This window comes from Oryx dammah, unplaced genomic scaffold, assembly GCF_014754425.2.
Source record: "Oryx dammah isolate SB20612 unplaced genomic scaffold, SCBI_Odam_1.1 HiC_scaffold_23, whole genome shotgun sequence".
In the NCBI taxonomy this organism is placed as follows: Eukaryota; Metazoa; Chordata; class Mammalia; order Artiodactyla; family Bovidae; genus Oryx; species Oryx dammah.
This window is the reverse complement of record NW_024070207.1, coordinates 9,069,402-9,096,787: the sequence shown is the minus strand read 5'-3', so window position 1 is coordinate 9,096,787 and position 27,386 is coordinate 9,069,402. Positions and strand designations below refer to the sequence as shown.

Below are 27,386 nucleotides of genomic sequence, written 5' to 3'. Positions count from 1 at the left end.
CAGAATGAGATTTGGGCTGGAAATGCAGAAATTTAAGACTCCTCATGATATAGGTGATGGTTTTAGCTGTGTTACAGATGTGCTTGTTCAGAGAATTCATGTCTGAAAAGAAGGTGCAGAATAGTCTTGGTGCATGCCACTATTTAAGACTCAGGATGACAGAATTAAAAGGGAAAGCCCTGGATCCTTACTCACTTGTGAAAACAGAAGCAGCTAGACACTCAGCCCTCTCCAGATGGTGTTGCTCAGAGTTCAGGTTTGGTCTGTGGGTCCTATTAAAATTCCAGACTTACTGTGCAACTTTATGGACTATTCGAGTGTCTGCGTGTACTCCAAAATAATAGTTTCATTTATCTTGAAAAATATTTCATAATTTTATTTCTTTCCTTCTTTTTAGTTGGTGAAGTTTTATGGTATTTGAAAACTATGTTGATAAAGATGTTATTCAAATGTTAATCATCTGGTTCTTTTTAGGAGAATGTCTGATACCTAACCGAAGGCTTTTAATTATATTTATGACAAAAAAACAACTATTGCACAATGTAAATTGGTTGTTTTAAGTGTAGTTATGATTGAAGAGCTCCACGTAAGGTTTTACCATCAACTTGTGTTATAGGAGGGGTTTTATTCCTGTGAAGCATTCCTGTATAAGAGCCTTCCTCTCTGGGATGGCCTCTGTTGTCGATCACAGTTCCTTCAACTTGTGAGCTGGATTCCTTTTAGTAGCTTCTCTGGTATGTATCATGAGAATTTGGAGCCATTTAATTCAGTGTAATGTTAATTAAAAGAATTGAATGATGTTTTTTTTTTTCTGATTTTTAGAGGTGAAGCCACTTCTTTTTGACCATCTTTCACGGCTTTTCTTTACATCATCTATTTTTTTCAAGGTAAAAAATATTGTCTTAGTCTATGGCTGGTGGCACACACTTTCAAACCCACATTACAGCAATAGTTTTTTAATAGGATTCGCTTGAACCTGGACTTGAGATGCTACGTCACTTAAAGTTAATGTATAGAATTTTCTGTTTTTAAGGTTTTGTCACATATAATTTTCCTGAACTGTTTCCACTTGTGGCAGATGATGAAGTGAATGAACAGGTGGCAAATCAGTATTAAAAACAAACTAGGAAATAACTTAAGCATACTTAGTTTGATTGTTGTGGTTGATAGTTTTGTAGATACACTTTTTCATTTCTCAGATATATATTGAGCACACACTATGTGTTATAATAGTCATTTTCTGTTAATAAAATTGTTCTAACCTTATATAATAAAATGTGTTACTATTTTGGAGTGTTCTCCAAAAAAAAAGACCACTGTGGTTTACAGGAGTTCTATCTAAGTTTGAGAGCCACTTTCTTATAGAATGGTTATTCCTATTCTAAAAGAGTGACAATATAAGTAATGTTCCTTTGTAATTTTTTTCACCTTAAATCATTTATTGTTGGGCACATTTACAGAAAAAATATATTGTCCTGATGAGTGTTTATCCTAATCAAATGGTACTTTATTAATTGCCTATCCTAAACTTCTAATTCGGTTATTCTTTTTTTTCTAAAATGTTTGTTTTTGTTTATTGGGCTGTGCTGGGTCTTAGTTACGGCACGCAGGACTTCTAGTTGCAGCAAGTGAACTCTAAATTGTGTCATGTGAGATCTAATTCCCTGACCAGGGAACGAACCTGGGCCCCCTGCATTGGGAGTGCAGAGTCTTAGCCACCGGACCACCAGGGAAGTTCCTCGGCTATTCTTTATTTTTTCTCTTATTCTACCAATCTAGAATGCTGTTTATCTGTAAATATTAAATTAAACCATCTGAATAGATTTAATCTGATAGGTCAAAGCTGTTTAACAATTGGCAGTTTCATATGTTCCAGCCTAATAAGTATACATTTATAAACACATGCATATATTTGTATTTGAGAGTAGGATATGGAGAGAGGAAGGGAGACAGTGGGCCAAAGACAGAAATCAAGGAAATACTTACTACTTAATTCTCACTGAGAAGGAGAGTCTATAAAGGAACATTTTCAAGAAGTATGAAAAGAACCAGGAGAATAGTAATTCCAAAGAAACAGAGAGACACAGGCTATCAAGAAGGAGTGAAGGACAGTCTAGGTTCGATGCAGGATACAGGATGCTTGGGGCTGGTGCACTGGGATGACCCAGAGGGATGGTATGGGGACGGAGGTGGGAGGGGGGTTCAGGATGGGGAACACGTGTACACCCGTGGTGGATTCATGTTGATGTATGGCAAAACCACTACGATATTGTAAAGTAATTAGCCTCCAATTAAAATAAATTTAAATTTAAAAAAAAGGAGTGAAAGGCTAATGTTGCCACGTATCCCAAGAGGGTCCAGAAAGATACGGACCAAAAAAGTTTATTTTGGAATTGATAATACAGAGGTCTTGGCTACCTTTGTGAACAGGGTCAGTGGAGTGTGGGGTAAAAACCAAATTGTGGAGCTTGAGGAGTTGATGAGAAATGAAGATAAGACAATGAGTATTGACTGTGTTTCCAAACCTTTGGCTAAGGGAGGGAGGGAGAAAGAGAGCTATAGTGGGACTTTGAATCAAGGGAAGTTTGTAATTTTTTTTTGTCCCCAGAATGAGAAAAACCGGAACATGTTTATAGATAGGATAGAAGGAGCCAGATGAGAAGAGAGAGAGGTTGAAAATGGGGGATAATTGACAGTGCAGGGTTTCGGAAAAAGCATGATAGTATTGGTTTAAGACTAGGTAGAGTGATTTGCCTGAATGGTGGTAAGGGGTTGGGAGGTACTACTGTTTTCCAAGATTGAGGACAAGGATGTAGAGATAGGTGGACATAGAGATATATTTATATAGTTTGAACAAAGAGCAAGAAATTGAAATACTTTTTCCTAAAAATGTTAAATTTCTCAAAATAAGAAGTGCATTGTAGAGGACAGAATTGAGTAGGGAGCTTCAAGAGGGTGTTTGTGAAGAGAACAGCCATTAAAAAAAAAAGGGAGAGACAGCTGATTGAAGAGAAGTATAGTAAAAGGATCACTGGGCTTCATTAAGGACCCAGATGAAGTTGGAGACCATAACTTAGGAGTGGTGTAGAGCTGTGCTTCTCAATCTTTTTTTTTAAACCCATGCCCCCTTCTCATAAAGATAAAAACCTCATGCCTTCCATTAATATGGAGGCTGGATGGGATAGAGTAGGTGAGTGGAGATTTTCTGAATATGACATAGTAATATTGAATATCTTTCCATATGTTAGCACCAAAATAGATTATTTTAGGTGATTCCAGGTTTGATTTTGACTCAAACATATTTATAATCTGAATGTGAGGTATGTCAGTTTCTAAAAAAAAAAAACTTAATTGAACTCTTCAATGAAGTAGCAGTGAGCACTGTATCACTGCAGATATTCAAATAGTATCTAGACCATTAATTATTGAGGATGTTTGAGGAAGATTTCCTGTATTAGGTTTTGTGATGGAGTGGACTGCTTTCAAATTTGTAGATATTACAGTTTATCCTTACAAGTGTTCCAGGCACACTTGTTTCAAGACTATATTGTTTATATGTGAATAAGTTCCTGGGATATCAAGGCAAAGCCTGAGAAAGGAAAACTATAGAATTGTTTTCCACAGTCACAGAAGATAACTTGTATGACCAACAAAATAATAAATTGCAGTTGTAGACCCAAGGTGAAAAGCGTAGGAAACATATTTGAAACAACATAAGAGGATCCCTGAGGGGAGATGATAAGAGGTGGGTGATGCTATATTTGATGATGTAATATATTATGAATGAATATAATTTGGAAAAACAAGAGTCTATTCCTCACTGATAAGCTGGGGGCCAGCTTGTAGAGAAAATGGCAAAATAAACTTGTATTAATCTGTCTCTTGGAGACCAGTCAGGTTGGAGCAGCAGCTACAGGGTTCTGAATTGGCTGTGGTTGTCTCCATAGTCCCTTCTATCTCTAAGCCTCTGGTTTAGTCTGTTAGTTCTCAACATTATGGTATAACTGAATGATGTTTTGTTTTGCCTCTGCAGTGTAGTGTTCTTCAGTGTCTGAAAGAACTACTGCAGAATTGGCTGCTGTGGCTTTCTATGGACGTCCACGTGAAATCTGTGAGGAACAGTCCTCTGTGAGTTATCTTACAACCTTCCATGAGAATTGATCTGTGCAAAACTGCATATGGAGTTTAACGGTGTGACATGAAACCTAATTGCTCTATGTAAATACTGAATCGTACTTTTCTAAGGTTTTTTTTCCTACTTTTCACCCTTCCCCACAATCCTGTGAGAAAGATTAATTCTTCAAGTTTTCTTATATAAATCAGAAAGCAAACCCTAAGCCTCTAACGTTAGAACTTGCAACTTTGGCTTTCATTCAGTTTAGCTCACTTTATAAAATATATTGTTGCTTATATGTGAAGTCAATTTTGATGATGTTATTTTTCTGTACAGATTTTTTTTTGTTTCCCTGATATAGTTTGCTTGTATACGTTAATTTAATTTCACTTTGTAATTTAAAAAAAGCCCTGAATTTCCATTATTATTAAATATAAAACCTAAAAGTGAAAGTCAAAGACTTAACTGAATTTCAAGGAACTGCCTAAACCAGGTTGCATTGATTCTTTCTACCTAGAGTCTTGGGTTCTCCTATATTCTTTTTTAACATTAATTTTTTTAACTTTATATTATAGAAAATTCCAAACAAATTCAAAAGTAGAGAAAATAGTACAATTATTACCCTTATGTATGCATCATCCAGCTTCAACAGTTACCAACTCATGGTTAACTTTTTCTCATCTTTAACACCCTTCATGTCTCTCCTCCTTTGTACTAGATATTTTTTTAAGCAAAACCCAGACATCATTTCAGCAGCTGAAAAACGATATCAGTATAACATGTAAAAATTAATAGTTTCTAATATGTTCAAATATCTAATCAGTGTTCAGATTCCCTATATTATCAGTCACATTTTTACTTTATAACATAAGGATCCCTAAGCTTCAATCACAAATACTTGTTGGTTAGTTTGGTGAGATTAGTCTAGATCTGTTTTTCTGTGTTCTTTTCCCTATAGTTATCTCCAACTTTGTCATGAGAATGGAGAAAACAAGATTCTTGGAAGTTGCCTGGAAATTTTTTATTTCTTCATATTCATATTATAGTGTTTCCATATATCATGTATGTCTGATCACTTTTAGAAGAAAATGAAGCATTAGTGAGTAGTGAAAGTATCTTGTAAAGCAGCGCTTCTCAAAATGTGGCTTCTGCACCCACAACATCAGCATAACCTGGAAACTTGTTGCTATTCAGTCACCCAGTTGTGTCCGACTTTTTGCGACCCTATGGACGGCAGCACTCCAGACTTCCCTGTCCTTCACCATCTCCCAGAGCTTGCTCAAATTCATGTCCATTGAGTCAGTGATGCCATCCAACCATCTCATCCTCTACCACCTCCTCTCCTCCTTCCTTTAGTCTTTTATAATGAGTCAGCTCTTCGAATCAGGTGGCGAAAGTATTGGAGTTTCAGTTTCAGCATCAATTCTTCCAATTAATATTCAGGGTTGATTTCCTTTAGAATTGACTGGTTTGATCTCCTTACTGTCCAAGGGACTCTCAAGAGTCTTCTCCAATATCGCAGTTCAAAAGCATCAATTCTTCGCTGCTCAGCCTTTGTTATGGTCCAACTCTCACATCTGTACATGAGTACTAGAGGCAGAGCTCAGAAATATGTGTTTTAACAAATGCCTCCAGAATTTTGGTACAAGCTAAAGTTTGGGAACCCCTATCATAAGAAATTCCATTTGAATGCTTAATCTCTTCAAATACCTCAATTCTATTAACAATAGTATGTTTACATTTATAATCTTTAGCCAATTTGCAGTGTAAGTCTTAGGCATCCTAATACAGGTGGTTTACAGTTTCTGTACTTTCTTTCTAAAAATCCTAGGATCCTTTTTAATCAGTGACATAAATTTTGACAGGGCATTTAAAAAGGGGCTCTGCTTTCTAAAATTCTTAAAACAAATGGGCATAATTGTAGGTAATTTTGCTTATCTTAATACTACTTGGCATTATAAAATATAACTCTTCCCCGTGCACCAGCCCCAAGCATCCAGTATCATGCATCGAACCTGGACTGGTAATTCGTTTCATATATGATATTATACATGTTTCAATGCCATTCTCCCAAATCATCCCACCCTTGCCCTCTCCCACAGAGTCCAAAAGACTGTTCTATACATCTGTGTCTCTTTTGCTGTCTCGCATACAGGGTTATATATACTTTTAACAGCATTTTTAGTTCAGAAATTCAGGCAAAACTGGTTTTGAATTTGTGTATTTAGAAACTAATTTGCTGACTGCTGTGGTCCCTTGACATTGGTAATATTATCTAAAGTCTGGAGTTTAATCCTTTCTTTCTCTGTTATTTACTAATATTAGAGTGGTTGCTCAGGATATTCTATGAATTGGTCTTAATGGTTCCCTAGATGGCTGTATAGTTGTAATCAGTGTGGTTTTTAAAAAAGTGAGTTATACTTTGGAGCGCCGATCATTTTCTGAAATTCCCAACAACTTTTTGCTGTATATTTAATCCAGCTTTAGCTGGGAAATTGTGAGGACTTTTGCTAATATGGATCTGCATGTCATGGTTTCTTATTGCAGAGAGACAACTTTAGGTGGATCCATGAACTCTGTGTCTGAACTGATTCACTACGTAGGATGGCTGTCCACTACTGCAGTTCGCTTGGAAAGCAACCGTACTTTCTTGCTGCACTTTATTTTGGATTTCTATGAGAAGGTAATACACATCCCATTTTCCCTACTTAGATTTTTGTGATAGCTGTCTGCTTTACTACTCTGTGTTTAAATTTTATGCACAGGTATTAAGTTGGGCTATGATCTTACTATCATAGTTGATTTTAGTTAATAACTAAAGTTAAACATAGTTAATTTTGAAGTTAATGATTATATTCTGGCCTGAATAATTGACAAGGAGAAAAAGCAAATGCTTTTTTCTGAGTTGTAGGTACCACTTTAATAGACATTCCCCTGAATAATGCTAACCCTAGGCAGAAGTCTGTCTTTTTGCTCATCCATTATAGATCTCTAACCCCTGGTAAAAAAAAAAAAAAAAACGCTATGTTTCCTTAGCTCTCTACCCCTAGCTTTCAGCTGCCTTATTTCTTCCAGTACCTATGATTCTGGTCCTCTTCTGTTGTTTTGTAGTATTCAACCTAGACGGAACTATTATTTAGGAAGTACCCACTAATCTCGGTTTTCCTGGCTTCTTCCCTTCACTGATACCTAGTTGTATTATATTTGCTTAGAAGATTGCTTGCTTGTTTTCCAGGTTGACAGCTTACGTGATAAATCAGTATTTATGGGGCTTAAGCCCACCTAGGGCTTCCCAGGTGGCACTAGTGGTAAAGAACCTCTTGCCAGTGCAGGAGACATACTAGATGGTGGATTCAATCCCTGGGTCGGGAAGATCCCCTGGAGGAGGGCATAGCAACCCACTCCAGTATTCTTACCTGGAGAATACCATGGACAGCGGAGCCTGGTGGGCTACAGTCCATTGGGTCGCAAAGAGTTGGACACGAGTGAAGCGACTTAGCGTGCATAGGACTTAAGAAAGAAGTGTTCCTTTCCCCTTTCCCCCTAACTCTAAGATTTCTCCACAGGAAAAAAAAAAGAGATTTTAATAATAAAACCTTCCAGAAATAATCCTCTATCATAAGGTTACTGTTTGGTGAAGTACATTTTTAAGCAAGTTGTGACTACCTATTCTGTTTATGAATCAGGCAGTACCATCCCTAATGCTTATTCTCTAGTGATGATTCTTTGGGTGAAGTTGATTGATGGGTTCTGAGGAATAATTTATATACTGATGTTATCATTCTTCCCAAAAGGTGTGTGACATATATATAAATTATAACCTTCCATTAGTGGTATTGTTTCCTCCTGGGGTCTTCTATCCTGTACTCCTCAGCCTGGATTCCAGTATCCTGAATCAACTCTGTTACATTATGGACAGGTATGAAGCCTTTTCCCCATTTTTATATCATAATTCAATCCTCGTTTTCCAGCTATAAAATAAAGTATATAAATATACTACAGTAAGATTATATGGGCTTCCAGGTGGCGCAATGGTCAAGAACCCACCTGCAATGCAGGAGCTGCAGGAGACCCAGGTTCGATCCCTGGGTTGGGAAGATCCCCTGGAGAAGGAAATGGCAACCCACTCCAGTATTCTTGCCTGGAGAATCCCATGGACAGAGAAGCCTGGCATCTACAGCCCACAGGGTCTCAAAGAGTCGGACACGACTGCACACACACATACAAGCTTATTATATATAATGCAGTAAAATATTCAGAACAATAAGATTGTTATCTATTTTCTGCCAGGGCCTTTGGAAATAGGAAACCTGGCTTTCTTTTGGGAATGACCTTCCAATGTGGAACTATTTTAACTGTGTTCTTAAAATGTCAACATGAGGGACGTGTAATAAAAGAATTTATAGTTAAGGATCTTTTTATGCAGTGGTAATGTTGCACTCAGCATTGTTAATTCTTGTTGCCGTGTTGCAAAGAAAAATTAGTCATTTACTGACAACAACTGGTTTAAGTCTACATAGCTTCTTTGGTAAAAAGAACATTTTCTGGGAGATAAAGGGGAGCTATTACTTGTAGCTCAGTCGGTAAAGAATTTGCCTGCAGTGCAGGAGACCCGGGTTCAATCCCTGGGTTGGGAAGATCCCCTGGAGAAGGAAATGGCAACCCACTCCAGTATCCTTGCCTGGAAAATCTCATGGACAGAGGAACCTGGTGGATTGTAGTCCATGGGGTCGCAAAGAGTCGGGCATGACTGAGCGACTAACACACACACATAACATTACCAATTATATGAAACTGTAAGTATTAAATTTCTGATACCTTCTAATTTTTCTACTTATGGACTGAAATTGTTCTTTTTAGGCCATAAGTATAGACGCTTTTGGCATAACTTGTAGGATAATGCTAAGGTTTAAATAGGACTGATTTTGAAGCTGAAACTCCAATACTTTGGCCACCTGATGCAAAGAGCTGACTCATTTGAAAAGACCCTGATGCTGGGAAAGATTGAGAGCAAGAGGAGAAGGTGACGACAGAGGATGAGATGGTTGGATGGCAACACCGACTCAATGGACATGGGTTTGGGGGGACTCCGAGAGTTGGTGATGGACAGGGAGGCCTGGCGTGCTGCAGTTCATGGGGTCGCATAGTTGGACATGACTGAGCGACTGAACCGAACTGAAATGTTCAAAAGCTAATTAGAATCGTTCCCCGTCAAGAAAAAATTAAATTTCTAAGTTTTCCCTTTAGCCTGTCTACTGCACCTTTTTTTCCACATTAAGAAAATGTTATGTATCAGTAGCTGCTTTTGAGACTCTTATTAATTTGTAATACTGAAACATTAAAAACATTGCCTTTGTTTTTTTACTGAAATATGATTTACAGAGTCAAGTGCATATCTTAAGTGTACAATTTAATATTTGAGCCTCTTAATTTTTATTCTTTGAAGAAAATGTACTACAAAAGGAAAAAAATATTTAACTAGACAGCTGGATATTTGTGTATGTACATATATTTACATTTAAAATGTAAACTTTTGTTTATATTTACATAGGAAAGGCATTTAATGGTAAAAGTTTTATTCTGTTTGTTCTCTCTTTTAGGTATCATAAAAATTTGACTGCTGCAAAGAAAAATGAGTTTGTACACAAGGTATGGATGATGAATCTCTCTATTAAGTCACCTTTGTAGAGATACAAGATCTGTTGGGAATAAGAACGAAGGGAGAATAGGTGATAATGACAATTTTTTTCCTTTCCCAACAGACAAGATCAGAGTTCAGCTTCAGCAGCAAGACCTATCAAGAATTTAATCAGTATTTGACAGCCATGGTTGGTTGTCTGTGGACATCCAAACCCTTCCAGAAAGGATTATATATTGACCCTGAAGTCTTAGGAAATGCTTCAGTAGCAGAGTATAAAAAAAGTTTAAATTTAGTCCATCATCCTGCTTTTTTGAGTTATACTGTTTCCTTTCTGCTACAGGTAAGAATATTTAAACAGTTTTTAGATTTTCTGTGGGAATACCATGATGGCACAAATAGGAAATTTCATAAATTTAGTGTGTCTGAATTGCAAGACATGTGTTCAGTCATACTTCTTGAGTATCAGCTAACTTCTAGGTATTGTGCTAGGCTCTGGGGATTCAAAGTTAGTTGCTACCCACAAACAGCTTGGGTTTGTGGCAGAGATAGATTTGTGAACATTACTGCAATATAGTTAGGTGAAATGAGAAGTATAATTGTGAGAAATAGGGGGAGGGAATATTAGTTCAATTCTATTTGGGTAGAGGTGGTGCCAGGTAAGAAAAAGGTACAAGAAAAGTTGAAATTATTTTCTAGGCAAGAGTACTGGAGTGGGGTGCCATTGCCTTCTCCCTCTGTGGCACTAACGTAATGCAAATTGAGATTCCTTACACAATTGGTGGACAGACTACAAGCCTGTGAGAAGGCTAATTTATTTGTGGTGAACTGTTACCTTGAAGGGGTAGCCCTTTGGGTTTCTAGTTTAAAGTGAATGTTAGTTTATGAGAGTTCCCACTTTTGGCAGACCTTTGCTTTGACTTTAGTCTTCTTAGCCCTTGGAGCTTTTGGAAATGCAGCTCAGGTTTTTGTTTGTTTGTTTTTTCCACTGTGTGTAACATACGCTGATTTATTCCATTCCCTTCTATTCTAATTTTTTAAAAATGCTGGTTGAAGTCCATTGAGTTGATTTCGTGACCCCTTAGTGGAGATGCAGCTCAGTTTTGCAGCTGACTCCTTTGGATGAGCAAATTCCCTTAGGCCAGGAGTGACGTTGAGTATTAGGTTTACCCCTCTGGGCTCTCATCTTCTAGATTTTGGCTTAACCTTACCATCGACTTTGGCATTCCCTTTATTAATGTTAACCCTGTATTACTTTTTTTAAACATAACTTTTCTTATTTTGTAAATTGTATTTATTTATTTTCTGTTTTGGCTGCACTGTGTGGCATATTGGATTAGTTTGCTGATCAGGGAACTGTGCCCTATGCAGTGGAAGCGTGGAGTCTTAACCACTAGAGGGCCAGGGAAGTCCCATGTTTTGTAAATTTTAAAAATACAAAAAGAGAGAGAATGTATAGTATAATGAGCCCCTGTAGATCAGCTCATCTTTATTCCCATCCAGTTTCATACTTTCCCCTGACCCAGTTAGTTTGAAACAAATATCAAATGTTACACAATTTTACATAAATGTTTCATTCTATATCTCTAAAAGATATGGGCACTTAAAATTTTTTTTCTGTTTCTTCTTGTTTCTCACAACTTTATTAAGATTTAATTCAAATACAGTACAATTCACCACTTTAAAGTATAACTTCAATGGTTTTTAGTGTATTCACTGAGCTTTGCATCCATTACGACAATCTGTTTTAGATTTTTATTATTCCCAAAAGAAACCCCTTGCCCCTTAGCTATCACTCCAGTTTCCCCATTCCCCAGACCTAGGCAAACACTCATCTCCTTTTTATCTATATAGATTTGCTTATTCTGGAAATTCATAAAGATGAACTCATACAATAATATATAGGTTTTTGTGACTAGCTTCTTTCTAATGTTTTCAAGGTTCATCTATGGGTATGCAGTGTGTAAGGATTCCATTTTCTTCATACCTTCCTCAAGATTTGTTATTGTCTGGGATTTTTTTTTAATTCTAGCCATCCTAGAAGCTGTGAAGTAGTATTTCATTGTGGTTTTAATTTGCATTTCCCTGATAGCTATTGATGTGCTTTTTGATTACTATTGGTGTGCATCTTTTCATGTGCTTATTGCCCATTTGTATATTTTCTTTGGAGAAATGTCAACTTAAACCCTTGCCCTTTCTTAAATTAGGTTATTTGTCTAAATGGCTTGTAAGACTCATTTCTATAGTATAAATTCCAGTTGATTATCATATTATTTGCAAATCATTATATATATATAAAAAACTATATATATATATATATAATTTGCAAAACTTCTCTCCTGTGGGTTGTCTTTTCATTTTTTGGTATCTTTTGAAGGACAGAAGTTTTAAATTTTGATGAACTCTTAATTTATTAAGTTTTTAGTTTATCACGTGTACTTTTTTTTAATGCTTCCTCTTTTCCTTCTCCCTTCAGCCCCTGGCAATGACCAGTCTACTCTCTCTGCTTCTATGAGTTTGATTATTTGAGATCTATCATATAAGTGGTATCTTACAGTATTTGTCCTTCTGTGTTTGACTTATTTCACCTAGCATAATTTCCTTCAAATTTGGTCTCCCAGTAAATTGTGGCAGATAGGGATATTGGTTTTTCCTCCTGATGTCTTTGTCTGGTTTTGGTTTCAGGTTAATTCTGGCCTCAAAGAATAAGTTAGGATATATTTTCTCTCCTACTCTTTGGAAAAGTTTGTGAAGGATTGACATTAATTCTTCTTTAAATATTTGGTAAATTTTACCCATGAAGCCAAATGGTCATGGGCATTTTTATTGGGAAGTTTTAAAAAATTAAATTATGTTTTAATTGGAGAATAATTACAGCATTGTGGTGATTTTTGCCATACATCGACATGAATCAGCCATGGGTGCATGTGTCTCCTACTAGTCAACCTCTTTTCTTATCATAGGTCTATATAGATATTTTTTTTGAGCCACTTTCAATATTTATTATTCTAGAATTTGTCCACTTTATATCATTTATCTAATTTATTGATGATAACTTTAATTTTTTAATTAATAATTTCTTTTCTATAGTTTCCTGTGCTATACAATAAGATCTTGTTGCTTTGATAATACTTATTTCTCTAAAGTTGGTAATGTTTTCCCCCTTTCATTCCTGATTTTAATAATTTGAATCTTTTCTTTTTTTCCTTGTTTAGTCTAGCCAAAAATTTGTCAGTGTTGTTGATCTTCTCAAAGAACAAACTTTTGGTGTCATTGATTTTTCTCTACTTAAAAACTAAAAGCTTTAAAAAGTGTGGTTAAATACATGATATAAAACTTAACCATTTTTAAGTATATAGTTCACTGGCATTAAAACTCTTCATCTTGTAAAACTGTAACTCTGTACTTATTAAACAATAACTCCCCATTCCCTCCTCCCTCCTCACGTCAGCCTTTGTAACCGTCATTCTGCTTTCAGTCTCTGTGAGTTTGATCGTTCCAAGTAGCTCATATAAGTGGACTCATATGTTTGCTTGCTTGTTCACTTAGTATAATGTTTTCAAGGTTCATCCATGTTATAGCAGTGTTTTGAAATATCCTTTTTAACGGCTGAATAATATTCCATTGTATGTATACACCACATTTTGTTTGTCTGTTTAGTCTTTGATGAACATTTAGCTTGCTTCCAGCTTTGGCTATTGTAAATAATGTTGCTGTGAACATGCATGTAAAGTTCTCTCTTCGAGTTCTTATTTTCAATTCCTTTGAATATATACACAGAAGTGGAATTATTGAATCATATGGTAATTGTTTTCTTGTTGAGGAAACAGCATTCTGTTTTCATATGAATTTTACATTCATATCATCAGTGCAGAAGAATTCCAATTTCTCCATATCCTCCTCACCAGTAGTTATTATTTCCTAGTTTTTTTCATAATAACCATCTTTTTTAAAATTTAAACTTATTTTCTATTGGGGTAACAATATTGTGATAGTTTCAGGTGAACAGTGAAGGGATTAAGCTATACATATACATGTATCCTGGAGAAGGCAATGGCACCCCACTCCAGTACTCTTGCCTGGAAAATCCCAGGGACAGGGGAGCCTGGTGGGCTGCCGTCTATGGGCTCACACAGAGTCAGACATGACTAAAGTGACTTAGCAGCAGCGTACACGTATCCATTCTCCCCCAAACGCCCCTCCCATCCAGACTGCCACGTAATATTGAGCAGAGTTCCATGTGCTATAGTAGATCCTTGTCAGTTATCCATTTTAAATGTAGCAATCATAATATCCATCTAAATGTGTGAGAAGTGACATCTTATTGTGGCTTTGGTTCACATCTCCATAATGATTAGTGTTGCAGAGCATCTCTTTATATGTTCATTGGTCATTTGTTTATCTTCTTTGGAGAAATATCTACAAGTCCTTTGCTGTTATTTTAATTGGGTTATTTTGATTTTTTTGTTTTTGAGTTGTAGGAATTCTTTATATAAGAAGTCTGGATATTAATTATTTACAGATATATGATTTGCAAATATTTCCCCCCATTTCGTAGGTTGCCTTTTCATTTTGCTTGATTGCATCCTTTGATGCATAGACATTTTAAGCATATGATATAATGCCATTTGGATATGTATATATGGATATAGATGTAGTCTGTTTTGGCTTGTGCTTTTGGTGTCATACCTAAGAAATCGTAAAATCCAGTGTCATAAATCTTTCCCCCTATGGATTTTTCTAATCCATACAAAAATACAGTTTTCTATGGATATAGAAATCCATATAGTTTTTAGTCTTATGTTTAGATGTTTAGTCCATTTTTTTCCCTTCCTTCAGTTAATTTTTGTATATGGTGTAAAGGATCCAACTTCATTCCTTTGCATATGGAGATGCGGTTTTCCTAATACCATTTGTTAAAGAAACTTCTTTCCCCCAGTGAATGGCCATGACACTTTTGTCAAAGATCATTTGACTATATCCATGATGGTTTATTTCTGAGCTCTCTGTTCATTTACACTGGTCTATATGTCTGTCTTCATGCCAGTAACACATTATTTTAATTTGAAACTTTGTAGTAAGTTTTGAAATCAGGAAGAGTGATATTCTCTCTCTTTATATACTTTTTATTTCTATTATTTCTGCTCTGATCTTTATTATTTCTTTCTTTCTTGCTCTAGATTTAGTTTGCTCTCCTGTTTCTGGTTTCTTGGCAATAAATTAGATTATCGATTTGAGATCTTCATTTTTAATGTAAATATTTACAGCCCTGATTCATCTGCCGTGCTCACTAGGAAGGACCAATGGCTTACATTGCTGTTCTTATGGAATTTTAGTAGATCTTGTTGAATGAATATTTTTATATTTTTTATATGTCGTTAGGATAATTTCCAGAAACTTTAAATCCTGGGTTTATAAAAACAGTCCTTGCCAACTTTGCCTGTTTTGCTGGTGAGTACTTCCACAGAATTCCTCGTGATCCCATCCTGGAAGTGGAACTCCATGTGGACACTTATCATAGAACAGCCACCTTCCATTTCTTGAATATCCTTCCAGATGAGTATTGTATATTTCTGTGTAAATGATCTTTTTCAACACTGTACATTATACATACTTTTCTGTCTCTTGACTTTTTTTTGACTTAGTATCTTGGCATTTGTTTTGCCTGTGTGTGTGTGTTCTCAGTTACTCAGTTGTATCCAATTCTGCGACCCCATGGACTGTAGTCTTCCAGGCTTTTCAGTCCATGGGATTCTCCAGGCAAGAATAGTGGAGTGGGTTACCATTCCCTTCTCCAGGGGATCTCCCTGACCCAGGGATTAAACCTGCGTCTCCTGCTTTGATAGGCAGACTCTTGACCACAGAGCCACGAGGGAATCCCTTTTGTTTCATATGTGTACATAAAGGACTGCCTCATTTTTGTTGTCTCTGTAGTATTTCATTGTATGGATGTAGTACAAGTTAAGCATATAAGTTATAAATTGAGTTTTTTAGTTATTTCCAATCGTTATTAAATTAAACTCTAATGAATATGTTTGACTATATACATTATTTCATACATGGTGCAATTGGGTCTGTGGGATAAAATTGCTCCACATGGAATTGATTTCAAAGGGTATATATTTGTAATTTTGTTCAGTTCAGTTCAGTCGCTCAGTCATGTCTGACTCTTTGTGACCCCATGAACCACAGCATGCCAGGCCTCCCTGTCCATCACCAACTCCTGGAGTTCACTCCAACTCACGTCCATCGAGTCAGTGATGCCATCCAGCCATCTCATCCTCTGTCATCCCTTTCTCTTCCTGCCCCCAATCCCTCCCAGCATGAGAGTCTTTTCCAGTGAGTCAACTCTTTGCATGAAGTGGCCAAAGTACTGGAGTTTCAGCTTTAGCATCATTCCTTCCAAAGAAATCCCAGGGCTGATCTCCTTCAGAATGGACTGGTTGGATCTCCTTGCAGTCCAAGGGACTCTCAAGAGTCTTCTCCAACACCACAATTCAAAAGCATCTATTCTTTGGTGCTCAGCTTTTTTCACAGTCCAACTCTCACATCCATACATGACCACTGGAAAAACCATAGCCTTGACTAGACAGACCTTTGTTGGCAAAGTAATGTCTCTGCTTTTCAATATGCTATCTAGGTTGGTCATAGCTTTCGTTCCAAGGAGTCAGCATCTTTTAATTTCATGGCTGCAATCACCACCTGCAGTGATTTTGAAGCCCCCCCCGCCACAAAATAAAGTCTGACACTGTTTTCACTATTTCCCCATCTGTTTCCCATGAAGTGAGGGGACCAGATGCCATGATCTTCATTTTCTGAATGTTGAGCTTTAAGCCAAATTTTTCACTCTCCTCAAGGGGCTTTTTAGTTCCTCTTCACTTTCTGCCATAAGGTTGGTGTCATCTGCATATCTGAGATTATTGCTGTTTCTCTTGACAATCTTGATTCCAGCTTGTCCTTCTTCCAGCCCAGCGTTTCTCATGATGTACTCTGCATATAAGCTAAATAAGCAGGGTGACAGTATACCGCCTTGATGTACTCCTTTTCCTATTTGGAATCAGTCTGTTGTTCCATGTCCAGTTTTAACTGTTGCTCTCTGACCTGCATATAGGTTTCTCAAGAGGCAGGTCAGGTGGTCTGGTATTCCCATCTCTTTCAGAATTTTCCACAGTTTATTGTGATCCACACAGTCAAAGGCTTTGGCATAGTTAATAAAGCAGAAATAGATGTTTTTCTGGAACTCTCTTGCTTTTTCGATGATCCAGCGGATGTTGGCAATTTGATCTCTGGTTCCTCTGCCTTTTCTAAAACCAGCTTGAACATCTGGAAGTTCATGGTTCACATATTGCTGAAGCCTGGCTTGGAGAATTTTGAGCATTTCTTTACTAGCATATGAGATGAGTGCAATTGTGCGGTAGTTGGATCATTCTTTGGCATTGCCTGCCTTTGGGATTGGAATGAAAACTGACCTTTTCCAGTCCTGTGGCCACTGCTGAGTTTTCCAAATGTGCTGGCATATTGAGTGCAGCACTTTCACAGCATCATCTTTCAGGATTTGAAATAGCTCAACTAGAATGCCATCACCTCCACTAGCTTTATTCCTAGTGATGCTTTCAAAGACCCACTTGACTTGACATTCCAGGATGTCTGGCTCTAGGTGAGTGATCACACCATCGTGATTATCTTGGTCGTGAAGCTCTTTTTTTCTACAGTTCTTCTGTGTATTCTTGCCACCTCTTCTTAATATCTTCTGCTTCTGTTAGGTCCATACCATTTCTGTCCTTTATTGAGCCCATCTGTGCATGAAATGTTCCCTTGGTATCTCTAATTTTCTTGAAGAGATCTCTAGTCTTTCCCACTCTGTTCTTTTCCTCTATTTCTTTGCAGTGATCGCTGAGGAAGGCTTTCTTATCTCTCCTTGCTATTCTTTGGAACTCTGCATTCAAATGGGTATATCTTTCCTTTTCTCCTTTGCTTTTCACCTCTCTTCTTTTCACAGCTATTTGTAAGGCCTTCCCAGACAGCCATTTTGCTTTTTTGCGTTTCTTTTCCATGGGGATGGTCTTGATCCCTGTCTCCTGTACAGTGTTACGAACCTCCATCCATAGTTCTTCAGGCACTCTTATCAGATCTAGTCCCTTAAATCTATTTCTCACTTCCACTGTATAATCATAAGGGATTTGATTTAGGTCATACCTGAATGGTCAGTGGTTTTCCCTACTTTCTTCAATTTCAGTCTGAATTTGGCAATAAGGAGCTCATGATCTGAGCCACAGTCAGCTCCCGATCTTGTTTTTGCTGACTGTATAGAGCTTCTCCATCTTTGGCTGCAAAGAATATAATCAGTCTGATTTCGGTGTTGACCATCTGGTGATGTCCATGTGTAGAGTCTTCTCTTGCGTTGTTGGAAGAGGGTGTTTGCTATGACCAGTACGTTCTCTTGGCAAAACTCTATTATTAGCCTTTGCCCTGCTTCATTTTGTATTCCAAGGCCAGATTTGCCTGTTTCCCCAGGTGTTTCTTGACTTCCTACTTTTGCATTCCAGTCCCCTATAATGAAAAGGACATCTTTTGGGAGTGTTAGTTGTAAAAGGTCTTGTAGGTCTTCATAGAACCGTTCAACTTCAGCTTCTTCAGCATTACTGGTTGGGGCATAGACTTGGATTTACTGTGATATTGAATGGTTTGCCTTGGAAACGAACAGAGATCATTCTGTCATATTTGAGATTGCATCCAAGTACTGCATTTTGGACTCTTTTGTTGACCATGCTGGCTACTCCATTTCTTCTGAGGGATTCTTGCCCACAGTAGTAGATATAATGGTCATCTGAATTAAATTCACCCATTCCAGTCCATTTTCGTTCGCTGATTCCTAGAATGTCGACGTTCACCCTTGCCATCTCCTGTTTGACCACTTCCAATTTGCCTTGATTCATGGACGTAACATTCCAGGTTCCTATGCAATATTGCTCTTTACAGCATCAGACCTTGCTTCTATCACCAGTCACATCCACAACTGGGTATTGTTTTTGCTTTGTCTCCATCCCTTCATTCTTTCTGGAATTATTTCTCCACTGATCTCTAGTAGCATTTTGGGCACCTACCGACCTGGGAGTTCCTCTTTCAGTATCCTATCATTTTTCCTTTTCATACTGTTCATGGGGTTCTCAAGACAAGAATACTGAAGTGGTTTGCCATTCCCTTCTCCAGTGGACCACATTCTGTCAGACCTCTCCCCCACAACCCGCCTGTCTTGGGTGGCCCCACATGGCATGGCTTAGTTTCATTGAGTTAGACAAGGCTGTGGTCTGTGTGATTAGATTGACTAGTTTTCTGTGAGTATGGTTTCAGTGTGTCTGCCTTCTGATGCCCTCTCTCAACACTTACCATCTTACTTGGGTTTCTCTTACCATGGACGTGGGGTATCTTTTCATGGCTGCTCCAGCAAAGCGCAGCTGCTGCTCCTTACATTGGATGAGGGGTATCTCCTCACCGCCGGCCCTCCTGACTTTGAACGTGGAGTAGCTCCTCTCGGCCCTCCTGCACCCACAGCCACCACTCCTTGGACATGGGGTAGCTCCTCCTGGCTGCCACCCCTGACCTCAGACATGGGTTAGCTCGTGTAAGCCGCTCCTGCACCATCACAGCGTGGCACTTTTGGCCACCGCCCCTGACCTCGGACGTGAGGTAGCTCCTCTCAGCCTCACTTCTGCAAGGTCCTGCGAGGTCCATCACAGCCGGCGTGCTTCTTTTGTTAGGTGTAATTTTGTTAGGTGTTGTCAAATTGCTTTCAGTAGACGTTATACCAACTTACATTACTGCTAACAATAAATGGGGGTCCAGTTGCATCCAATCCTTTCTTGGAATACTACATGATGAATCACAGAATAGAATTAATTTCTTTAAGTTAGTTATTTTTTCTTCCCAGACTGTGTGCGTGTGTGTATACATCTTAATTATAAGATTCAGTCTCTAAAATGATAAATGCTATCAACTTAGACATAGGTAAGCAAACTTATTTTGTGGGTTCAGGAATTAATATATTGTTTTAAATCAGAAGTGTTTCAAAAAAATAGGAAGGTTGATTCTTTTTTTTTAAGATTAGAATGTAATTGCTTTACAGTGTTGTTAGTTTCTTCTGTACAACAAAGTGAATCACCTATGTGTATACATATATCCCCTCCCTCTTGATCTCCGCCGCCACCATCCCGTTCCTCTAGGTCATCACAGAACACTGACTTGAGCTCCCTGTGCTATACAGCAGGAAGGTTGATCCTTGAAAGCTTAATTCTAACAGCATTGTGCACATTTGGCAAAATGTGTAACTAGGATTTTGTAATTAATGTTTCTGAAAATACTGGGCTTTAATGTCAATCTTTCTCTTAAAAGAATACTTTCTGAGCCTTGTCACCAACTTACTGCTCCTTATCTAATGATTGTACCTTTGAGGTGATAAAAATAACCTCTGATACCATGTTAGTGTGATTTAATTCTGACAGTTTTACTTTGCTGAATTATCACATTGTAAATATTTTGAATTGGCCATAGTTTTAGAGATAATTTAGCAAACTTAATTTGGCCAATCAGTTCTCAGTACCAGAAGAGCTCAAGTTACTCCATGAGTCTGGACATTTGTCAAGCTTATGTTTCAGGAAATTCTGAAGCTCTTGGTTTTCTTATCAATTACTTTTGAACTAATAATTAGATATATCTTTGTTTATTCATTCAACAAATATTAGGTGTCCACTATGCTTTTGTTGGGCTAAATCTGCCTACAATGCAGGAGACCCTGGTTTGATTCCTGGATGGGGAAGATCTCTTGGAGAAGGAATAGGCTACCCACTCCAGTATTCTTGGGCTTCACTGCTAACTCAAATGGTAAAGAATCTGCCTGCAATGTGGGAGACCTGGGTTCTATCCCTGGGTTGGGACGATCCTCTGGAGGAGGGCATGGCACCCCACTCCAATATTCTTGCCTGGAGAATCACCACGGACAGAGGAGCCTGGCGGGCTACAGTCCATGTTGTCACAAAGAGACAGACAGGACTGAACGACTAAGCACAGCACAGTACAGCATACTTTTGACACTAGGAATACAGTGCCTAAGAAGATAGCTACCATCTCTGTCCAAATGGAGTTTATTCTAATGAGAACAAGCAATAAACAAGTAATGAAATAAGTAGATGTGATCATTTTAAACTTTGAGAAATGTCATGAAAGGCATAAACAGGGTGGCGTCAGAGTGTATGACTGGGGAGTTGTCAGGGATGAGTGTTCAAAGAGGGCCTGTTTGAAGAGGTGACAGTTGATCTGAGATTTCTTCTAAAAGATGAGAATAAGCCAACCTAAAAATAGCTGGAAGAAGAGCATTCTAGGCAGTGGGGACAGTACTTAAAGGATTCAGGGGAAAAAAGGAAGGCCAGTGTGACTTAGATTAAGGAACAAGAGGAAGCAACAGTTAGAACTGGACATGGAACAACAGACTGGTTCCAAATAGGAAAAGGAGTATATCAAGGCTGTATATTGTCACCCTGCTTATTTGCAGAGTATAGACTTATATGCAGAGTACATTATGAGAAACGCTAGGCTGGAGGAAGCACAAGCTGGAATCAAGGTTGCCAGGAGAAATATCAATAACATCAGATATGCAGATGACCCACCGTTATGTCAGAAAGCGAAAAACTAAAGAGCCTCTTGATGAAAGTGAAAGAGGAGAGTGAAAAAGTTGGCTTAAAGCTCAACACTCAGAAAACTAAGATCATGGCATCCAGTCCCATCACTTCATGGCAAATAGATGGGGAAACAGTGGCTGACTTTATTTTGGGGGGGCTCCAAAATCACTGCAGGTGGTGATTGCAGCCATGAAATTAAAAGACATGTACTCCTTGGAAGGACAGTTATGAGCAACCTAGATGGCATATTAAAAAGCAGAGACATTACTTTATCAACAAAGGTCCAGAGAGTTGGACTATAAAGAAATCTGAGCACCAAAAAATTGATGCTTTTGAACTGTGGTGTTGGAGAAGACTCTTGAGAGTCCCTTGGACTGCAAGGAGATCCAACCAGTCCATCCTAAAGGAGATCAGTCCTGGGTGTTCATTGGAAGGACTGATGTTGAAGCTGAAACTCCAATACTTTGGCCACCTGATGTGAAGAGCTGACTCATTGGAAAAGACCCTGAGGCTGGGAAGAATTGAGGGCAGGAGGAGAAGGGCACAACAGGATGAGGTGGTTGGATGGCATCACTGACTCGATGGACATGGGTTTGGGTGGACTCCGGGAGTTGGTGATGGACAGGGAGGCCTGGCGTGCTTTGGTTCATGGGGTCACAAAGAATCAGACACGACTGAGCAACTGAACTGACTCACTGATAGAATAACAGGATAGGTTATTTTGTTTTTGCGGGGAGGGCAGGTTAAGAATCAAGAATCAATCAGTTAAGTAGGACCTACTTAAGTTTGAGATGCCTGTTAGATATCCAAGAAGTGTAAGTAGGCACCTTGAAATAGGGACCTTTAGAGCTCAAGAGAGGTGTTGGAATGTGAGAAATAAGTATGAAATTCATCAGCATGGATGATACTTTATCAGTTCCCAAACTACTTGTTTTTTTTTTTTGCTTTTTAACTTTTCAGAGATCGGGGTGCATCATGTGATTGATGTCAGCTAGGTAGCAATCATGATAGAGTTTTGCTGTTTTAAGTGTTTACTGGCAGATTGCCAGAATCAGACCTTGCAGATTGGATGTCAGCAGTGTGGGGGAGAATTGGAGATGATATTGGAGCACTATATTAAGCCCTTAAAATCAAATGACTCAGAGGAAGAAGGTAGAGAAGCGGTGAACCATATATGTTTTGGACGTTTCCTTGAGGCAAGGGCCAAAAGTAGGTTAGCTTTTTGCAGTTGAGACCCAAGCACTGTAGCTTTCTGTTCCTTTAAGAAATGCTGCATAATCCACTCTCTAGCACAGAGAATGATACTGTGTGAAGATAAACATAGATGTCCACAACCCTCAAGTAGAAAAGTACTTCAGAAGAGTTAGACTCTGAATGTGAAGTTTTAGAAATAACTTTCACCATTGAATTTTGTTTGCATTTACCATTTCATGTTGGTAAAAATGATATATGTTCAAAATCTGCCTACATCTAAAACTCACTCATTATAAAATATAAACTTCTAATTGTGTTATACATGGTTTGATCAGCAGAGTTATTTCTCAGTGATTCATAAAAAAGATTGTTAGAATCGATGGCTTTTCAGTGCAGTACCGTAGGTGATAGTAAAAGCCAGAAAATAACTAGCTAGCTCACCTAGCTCTTGAGTTTACATAAAGCATTACAATTTCAGAAACCTACTGTGTACACAGAGTGCCTCACCAGACTTCGTCCTCATCCTTCAAAACTCAATTCAGATAATCATATTCCTCAGGAAAAATCTTCTATAATACCTGCCATCTCCACCCGTGACTGAGTCCAGAATGTTTAAAAATGAGGCCGTAGATTAACAAAATGGTGCTCACTTTATCTGCTGTGATTTTATCTTCTTTCTGTTTGTGCTTCTAGGGACAAATATGAAAGGTTATAGTGGGTGTTTATTCAAAAGGATTCCAAGAATGTTGGTAGGAATAGAACATAGCAAATGAATCAGACAGTGAAGAGCCATCTTAATTTTCTGGTAATTTCTGCTAACCAAATATTTTCATCCCCATTTCTCTCCATTTCCTTTTTTTGTTTGTTTGTTTTAAAGGAATGCCCAGAAGAAAGGAAAGTAAACATGAGCTCTATTCGGGTAAGGAAATTTATTTTCATCGTGTGCAGGGATAAAGCTTCATTTCATCAAAAGAATTTATACCTTTAGTTTTTCCCAAATCCCAAGTCTGCTGCCTAGGCAAATTCAAAGTAAAGTACTTGCTTTCTGAATTAATTCCAGTGACTTTTATGTGACTTCATTGGCACATATCCTCTACATAGATAAAACTATTCATAGTTTGACTCTTGCTGTTGTGTCTGTGCATCGTCTTATTTTATAATACACTTGCATGTAGTCAAAGTGTAACTGTAACAAAATGAAACACAGTTGTCTCAGTATAGAAACTCTGCTGTGTACATATTTAATATAGACAGTAATGTAATAATGTCTGCTCCTGTGCTGTGTACTTTAGATGTTAAATTCCTAGAGTGCAGGAATGATGACCCATTTCCATTTCACAGTACTTGTTCAGCTGAACAGCTACATTTTTTTGTCAATATAATAAAAGGAATATTTAGCCCTTAAATTTTGGGTATGCTCTACTTTGAATGTTGCTTTAGTGACTGAGTTTTAGTAAAGAACATGGCTACTCGAGCTTACTCTTGGTGTGCACATCCAGGATGCTGGGAACTTTTTCTAGGCAAAGAAGAGGTAGAGAATAAGCAAACTAAATACCTGATAAGTAATTTTCCCTTTTTTGTGCCTGCAGGGGAAGAAATGGAACTGGTATTTGGACTATTTATTTTCAGAGGGGTTACACGGCTTGAAACACTTCATAAGAAGTAGTATTCATCGTTCTTCTGTCCCCTGAGCAGAGAGCATAAATCACCTGATCAACATTTTTTTTAATGTTTCATGTCATGGATGTTTTAGCACGATATTTTTAAAAGGCTGCTGTTAGCAGTCATGTAATAGAACAGACGTGGGGTTGGAGTCAAGCCAACCTAGGTTTGAATCTCATATCTGCCACTCACTAGTTTTGAGACTGTATTCTGAGTTTTTTTGTTTAGTGCCTTAAAATAATAGCAATCATTTTTTATTAATATTTCTATTTCTAGGAGGCAGGAATTTGGGGAGAGCTTCAACTGGGTGATTCTGCCTCAGGGTCTCTCCCAAACTTGTCGTCGGGTGGATGGAGAGCTAGAACTCTGGAGGCTGGCTGAGTTAATCTCCTCCTCTTCTTAGAGTCTCAAGGCTTCTTCATTTGGTCTTTCCATGTGGCTCACTTGGGCTTCCTTACAGCATGGTGGCCTCAGGACAACTGGATGCTTCTATGGTGGCTTGGGGCTCCAGGCAGGCAGATGTCTCAGGGACAAGAAACATCACCTTTTCTGATGCAGCCTTGGAGGTCATGAACTCTCAGTTCCTTCATACTCTCTTGGTCACAAGCAAATCACATACTTCCCCGAGTTCAAGGGGAGGGGTATTAGACTCCACCTCATGATGGGAAATGGCAGAGTTCTTGAGTAGAGTTGGCAAATTATGACCCTTGGATGAAATCAGGCTCCGTCTCCAGGACAGTCGCATCTGGGCATTTACGTCTTGCCTCTGGCTTTGCCACAATGTCAAAGCTGAGTGTTTGGGACAGATACTCTGTGGTCTGCAAAGCCAAAAATATTTACTGTACAACTCTTTATAGAAAAGTTTCCTGACCCTATTCTAGAAGACCATGTTGGATGAGTGATACTATTTTAGCAACCATTGGCTTCAGGCAGGTTACAAGCCTCTGAAATTTACCACAGTCTCCAAACCTGGCACCAGACTAGATAACTGAGACATCTGGTTGCCACGGAGATGGCATCATTGGACCACGTGTGTACAAGTGTAGCTTCAGAGTTTCTCAGGCCTTTTGCACAGGAGCAGAGGTACACCTGGCTTACTAGCTGCTCGTTCCTGTGGCTGCCATCAGCTTTTGTAAAACTGAGAAGAGGATAAGCATAGCCTTTGACTTTTCATGTAGCTAACTGTTTGCAGGAGTTAACTGCTTTACAAAGTTGGCAACCACTTTTAGAATCCCCAATTGCTAGTTCAGGAAGAGAGTGGGCATCGTTTATGCACTTCTTGTAAAAATGAAAATCCATGAATTTTATGATTTATGCTGTCTGACAGCATTGGGTCAAAGGGGCTTTTTTTCCTTCTTCCACCTGATCAACATTAAATGAATGTTGACAGAAGCAAACTGAGCATATGGGACTAAACTTCCTTGCTGCTGAAGAGATCAAGAGGCTCAACTTGAGTTTCCATACTCGTTTCACCAACAGACTGCTACCTTCAGGGAGTGCTTAGACTGGCTTTCTACCCATGGCTCAGGAGAGCCTCAGTGTGGCTGACTTTATTTCCAGGATTTAGGTTCTTTAGCCCACTAGTGAAAAATAACTTCATCATCAGTCTCTGCCTTCTATCAAATTATGCATAAAGAGATATATCCATTATGTGGTGGGATTTTTCACATTTTTGTAAACTATGATTTGTATTTTTATGGAAGAGAGCAGATGATAATATACAGTGGCAGCTAAGCCGGACATATTTATGCAAAATACTCAGCTGCCTCTGAAACCTCTGCGAATGTTGCCCTTTTACTGATTTTGGACAACCATACCAACACCAAGTTAACAGGATATATTTCTAACTCTAAAAGCTGACTTTAGGTAGTTGGTAGATTCTTGGGCCTTCACTGGTAGTAGCAATTTGATGAGAGAAGGAAAGGGAGAGAACTGTGGGATAATCTGCATTCCTGGAGTTTTGCCAGTTTGATTTTACGAGACTGCTCTATTTTGTGCATGTGCATGTATGTGTATGTATATATCCCATTTTTGAATGTTTAGGTTTTACTAAATTAACCGTAACTTATTTTCAGGAATAATTCTGAAGCTTTTTAAAATTTTTATAATAGCTAGAATATCTTGCTGAAAATTTACCATAGAATTTTGCTTCAGTGCTACAGAAAAATTCTGTCTTTTAATAAAATTTGTATCATTTGAGAGAAATAAAGCTGAATTTACTTTTGTATTTAAGGGCAGATTGCAGTTCTTTTTTTCCTGTAAAGCAAAACAACCCTGAACTATATTATTGGAAGGTGTTCAGACTAGAATCCTATTTATTCACTCATTTTTTATTTTATACATATTTACTGAGCTTACCATGTGCTGTGAATTCTTCTGTGTGCTGGTTATATAGTACCTGCTTTTGTGGGACTTACTTCTCCATTGGAGAAGACAGATAATACAGGTTGTAAATAGATGTATAATATCAGATGCTATAAAGAAAAAGCAAAGAATAGGGACAGAAACAAACTAAATGTATGGTACTAAATTCCTTCCTCATTGGTAGAGGCCCAGTGGTTCATTGAGTTTCCATATTCACTTCAGCAACAGACTGCCATCTTCAGAGGGTCATTAAAATTGTCTTCTTATCCATGGCTCAGGAGAGCTTCAGTGTGGCCAACTTTGATTTGCAGGATCTGGGTTCTTTAGCCAGCAAGTGAAAAATGACTTCATCATCAGACTCTGCCTTCCGCCAAATTATACATAAAGAGATATACATGTTTGAGAGGGTTGCAATATAAGATGCTTAAGGAAGACCTGTTTGAAGAGGTGACATATGCAGAGGCCCTAATGAAATAAGTGTATGAACCATGTGAATATTGGGGAAAGAGCATTCTAGGAAGAGGTAAAGGCAAGTAAGAAGGTTTGAAAATGTTAACTTACTTGGCATGTTTGAGGAATAGCAGAGGCCAGTAGGGTTACAACCTAGTGACTAAAGGAATGATAAGAAATGAAATGGGAGAAAGCCAGAGAGTAGTTCATGATGATCCTTGTAGCTGGGTATGGATATGTAATGGGAAGCTATTCGAAGGATGGAGAGCCGAGGAGTGGCATAGTTTGACAT

General features: G+C 38.2%; 1 protein-coding gene and 1 non-coding gene across 2 annotated transcripts in view; one reads left to right on the top strand and one right to left on the bottom strand.

Annotated features, from left to right (window-relative positions):
* Positions 1-26,507, top strand: part of CENPI (centromere protein I) — a 57,313-nt gene extending 30,806 nt beyond the window's left edge. Inside the window, exons 13-21 of the mRNA XM_040264956.1 lie at positions 617-734; positions 823-887; positions 4,034-4,128; positions 6,662-6,797; positions 7,909-8,033; positions 9,715-9,763; positions 9,877-10,095; positions 23,496-23,537; positions 24,208-26,507. Of these exons, the coding sequence (XP_040120890.1) occupies positions 617-734; positions 823-887; positions 4,034-4,128; positions 6,662-6,797; positions 7,909-8,033; positions 9,715-9,763; positions 9,877-10,095; positions 23,496-23,537; positions 24,208-24,309 (951 nt within the window). The 3' untranslated portion in view covers positions 24,310-26,507. The remainder of the gene's footprint in view (positions 1-616; positions 735-822; positions 888-4,033; positions 4,129-6,661; positions 6,798-7,908; positions 8,034-9,714; positions 9,764-9,876; positions 10,096-23,495; positions 23,538-24,207) is intronic.
* Positions 1,661-1,733, bottom strand: TRNAG-CCC. Its single transcript has one exon. It is a non-coding gene; the product is annotated as a tRNA-Gly (tRNA).
* Positions 26,508-27,386: the final 879 nt, after the last annotated feature.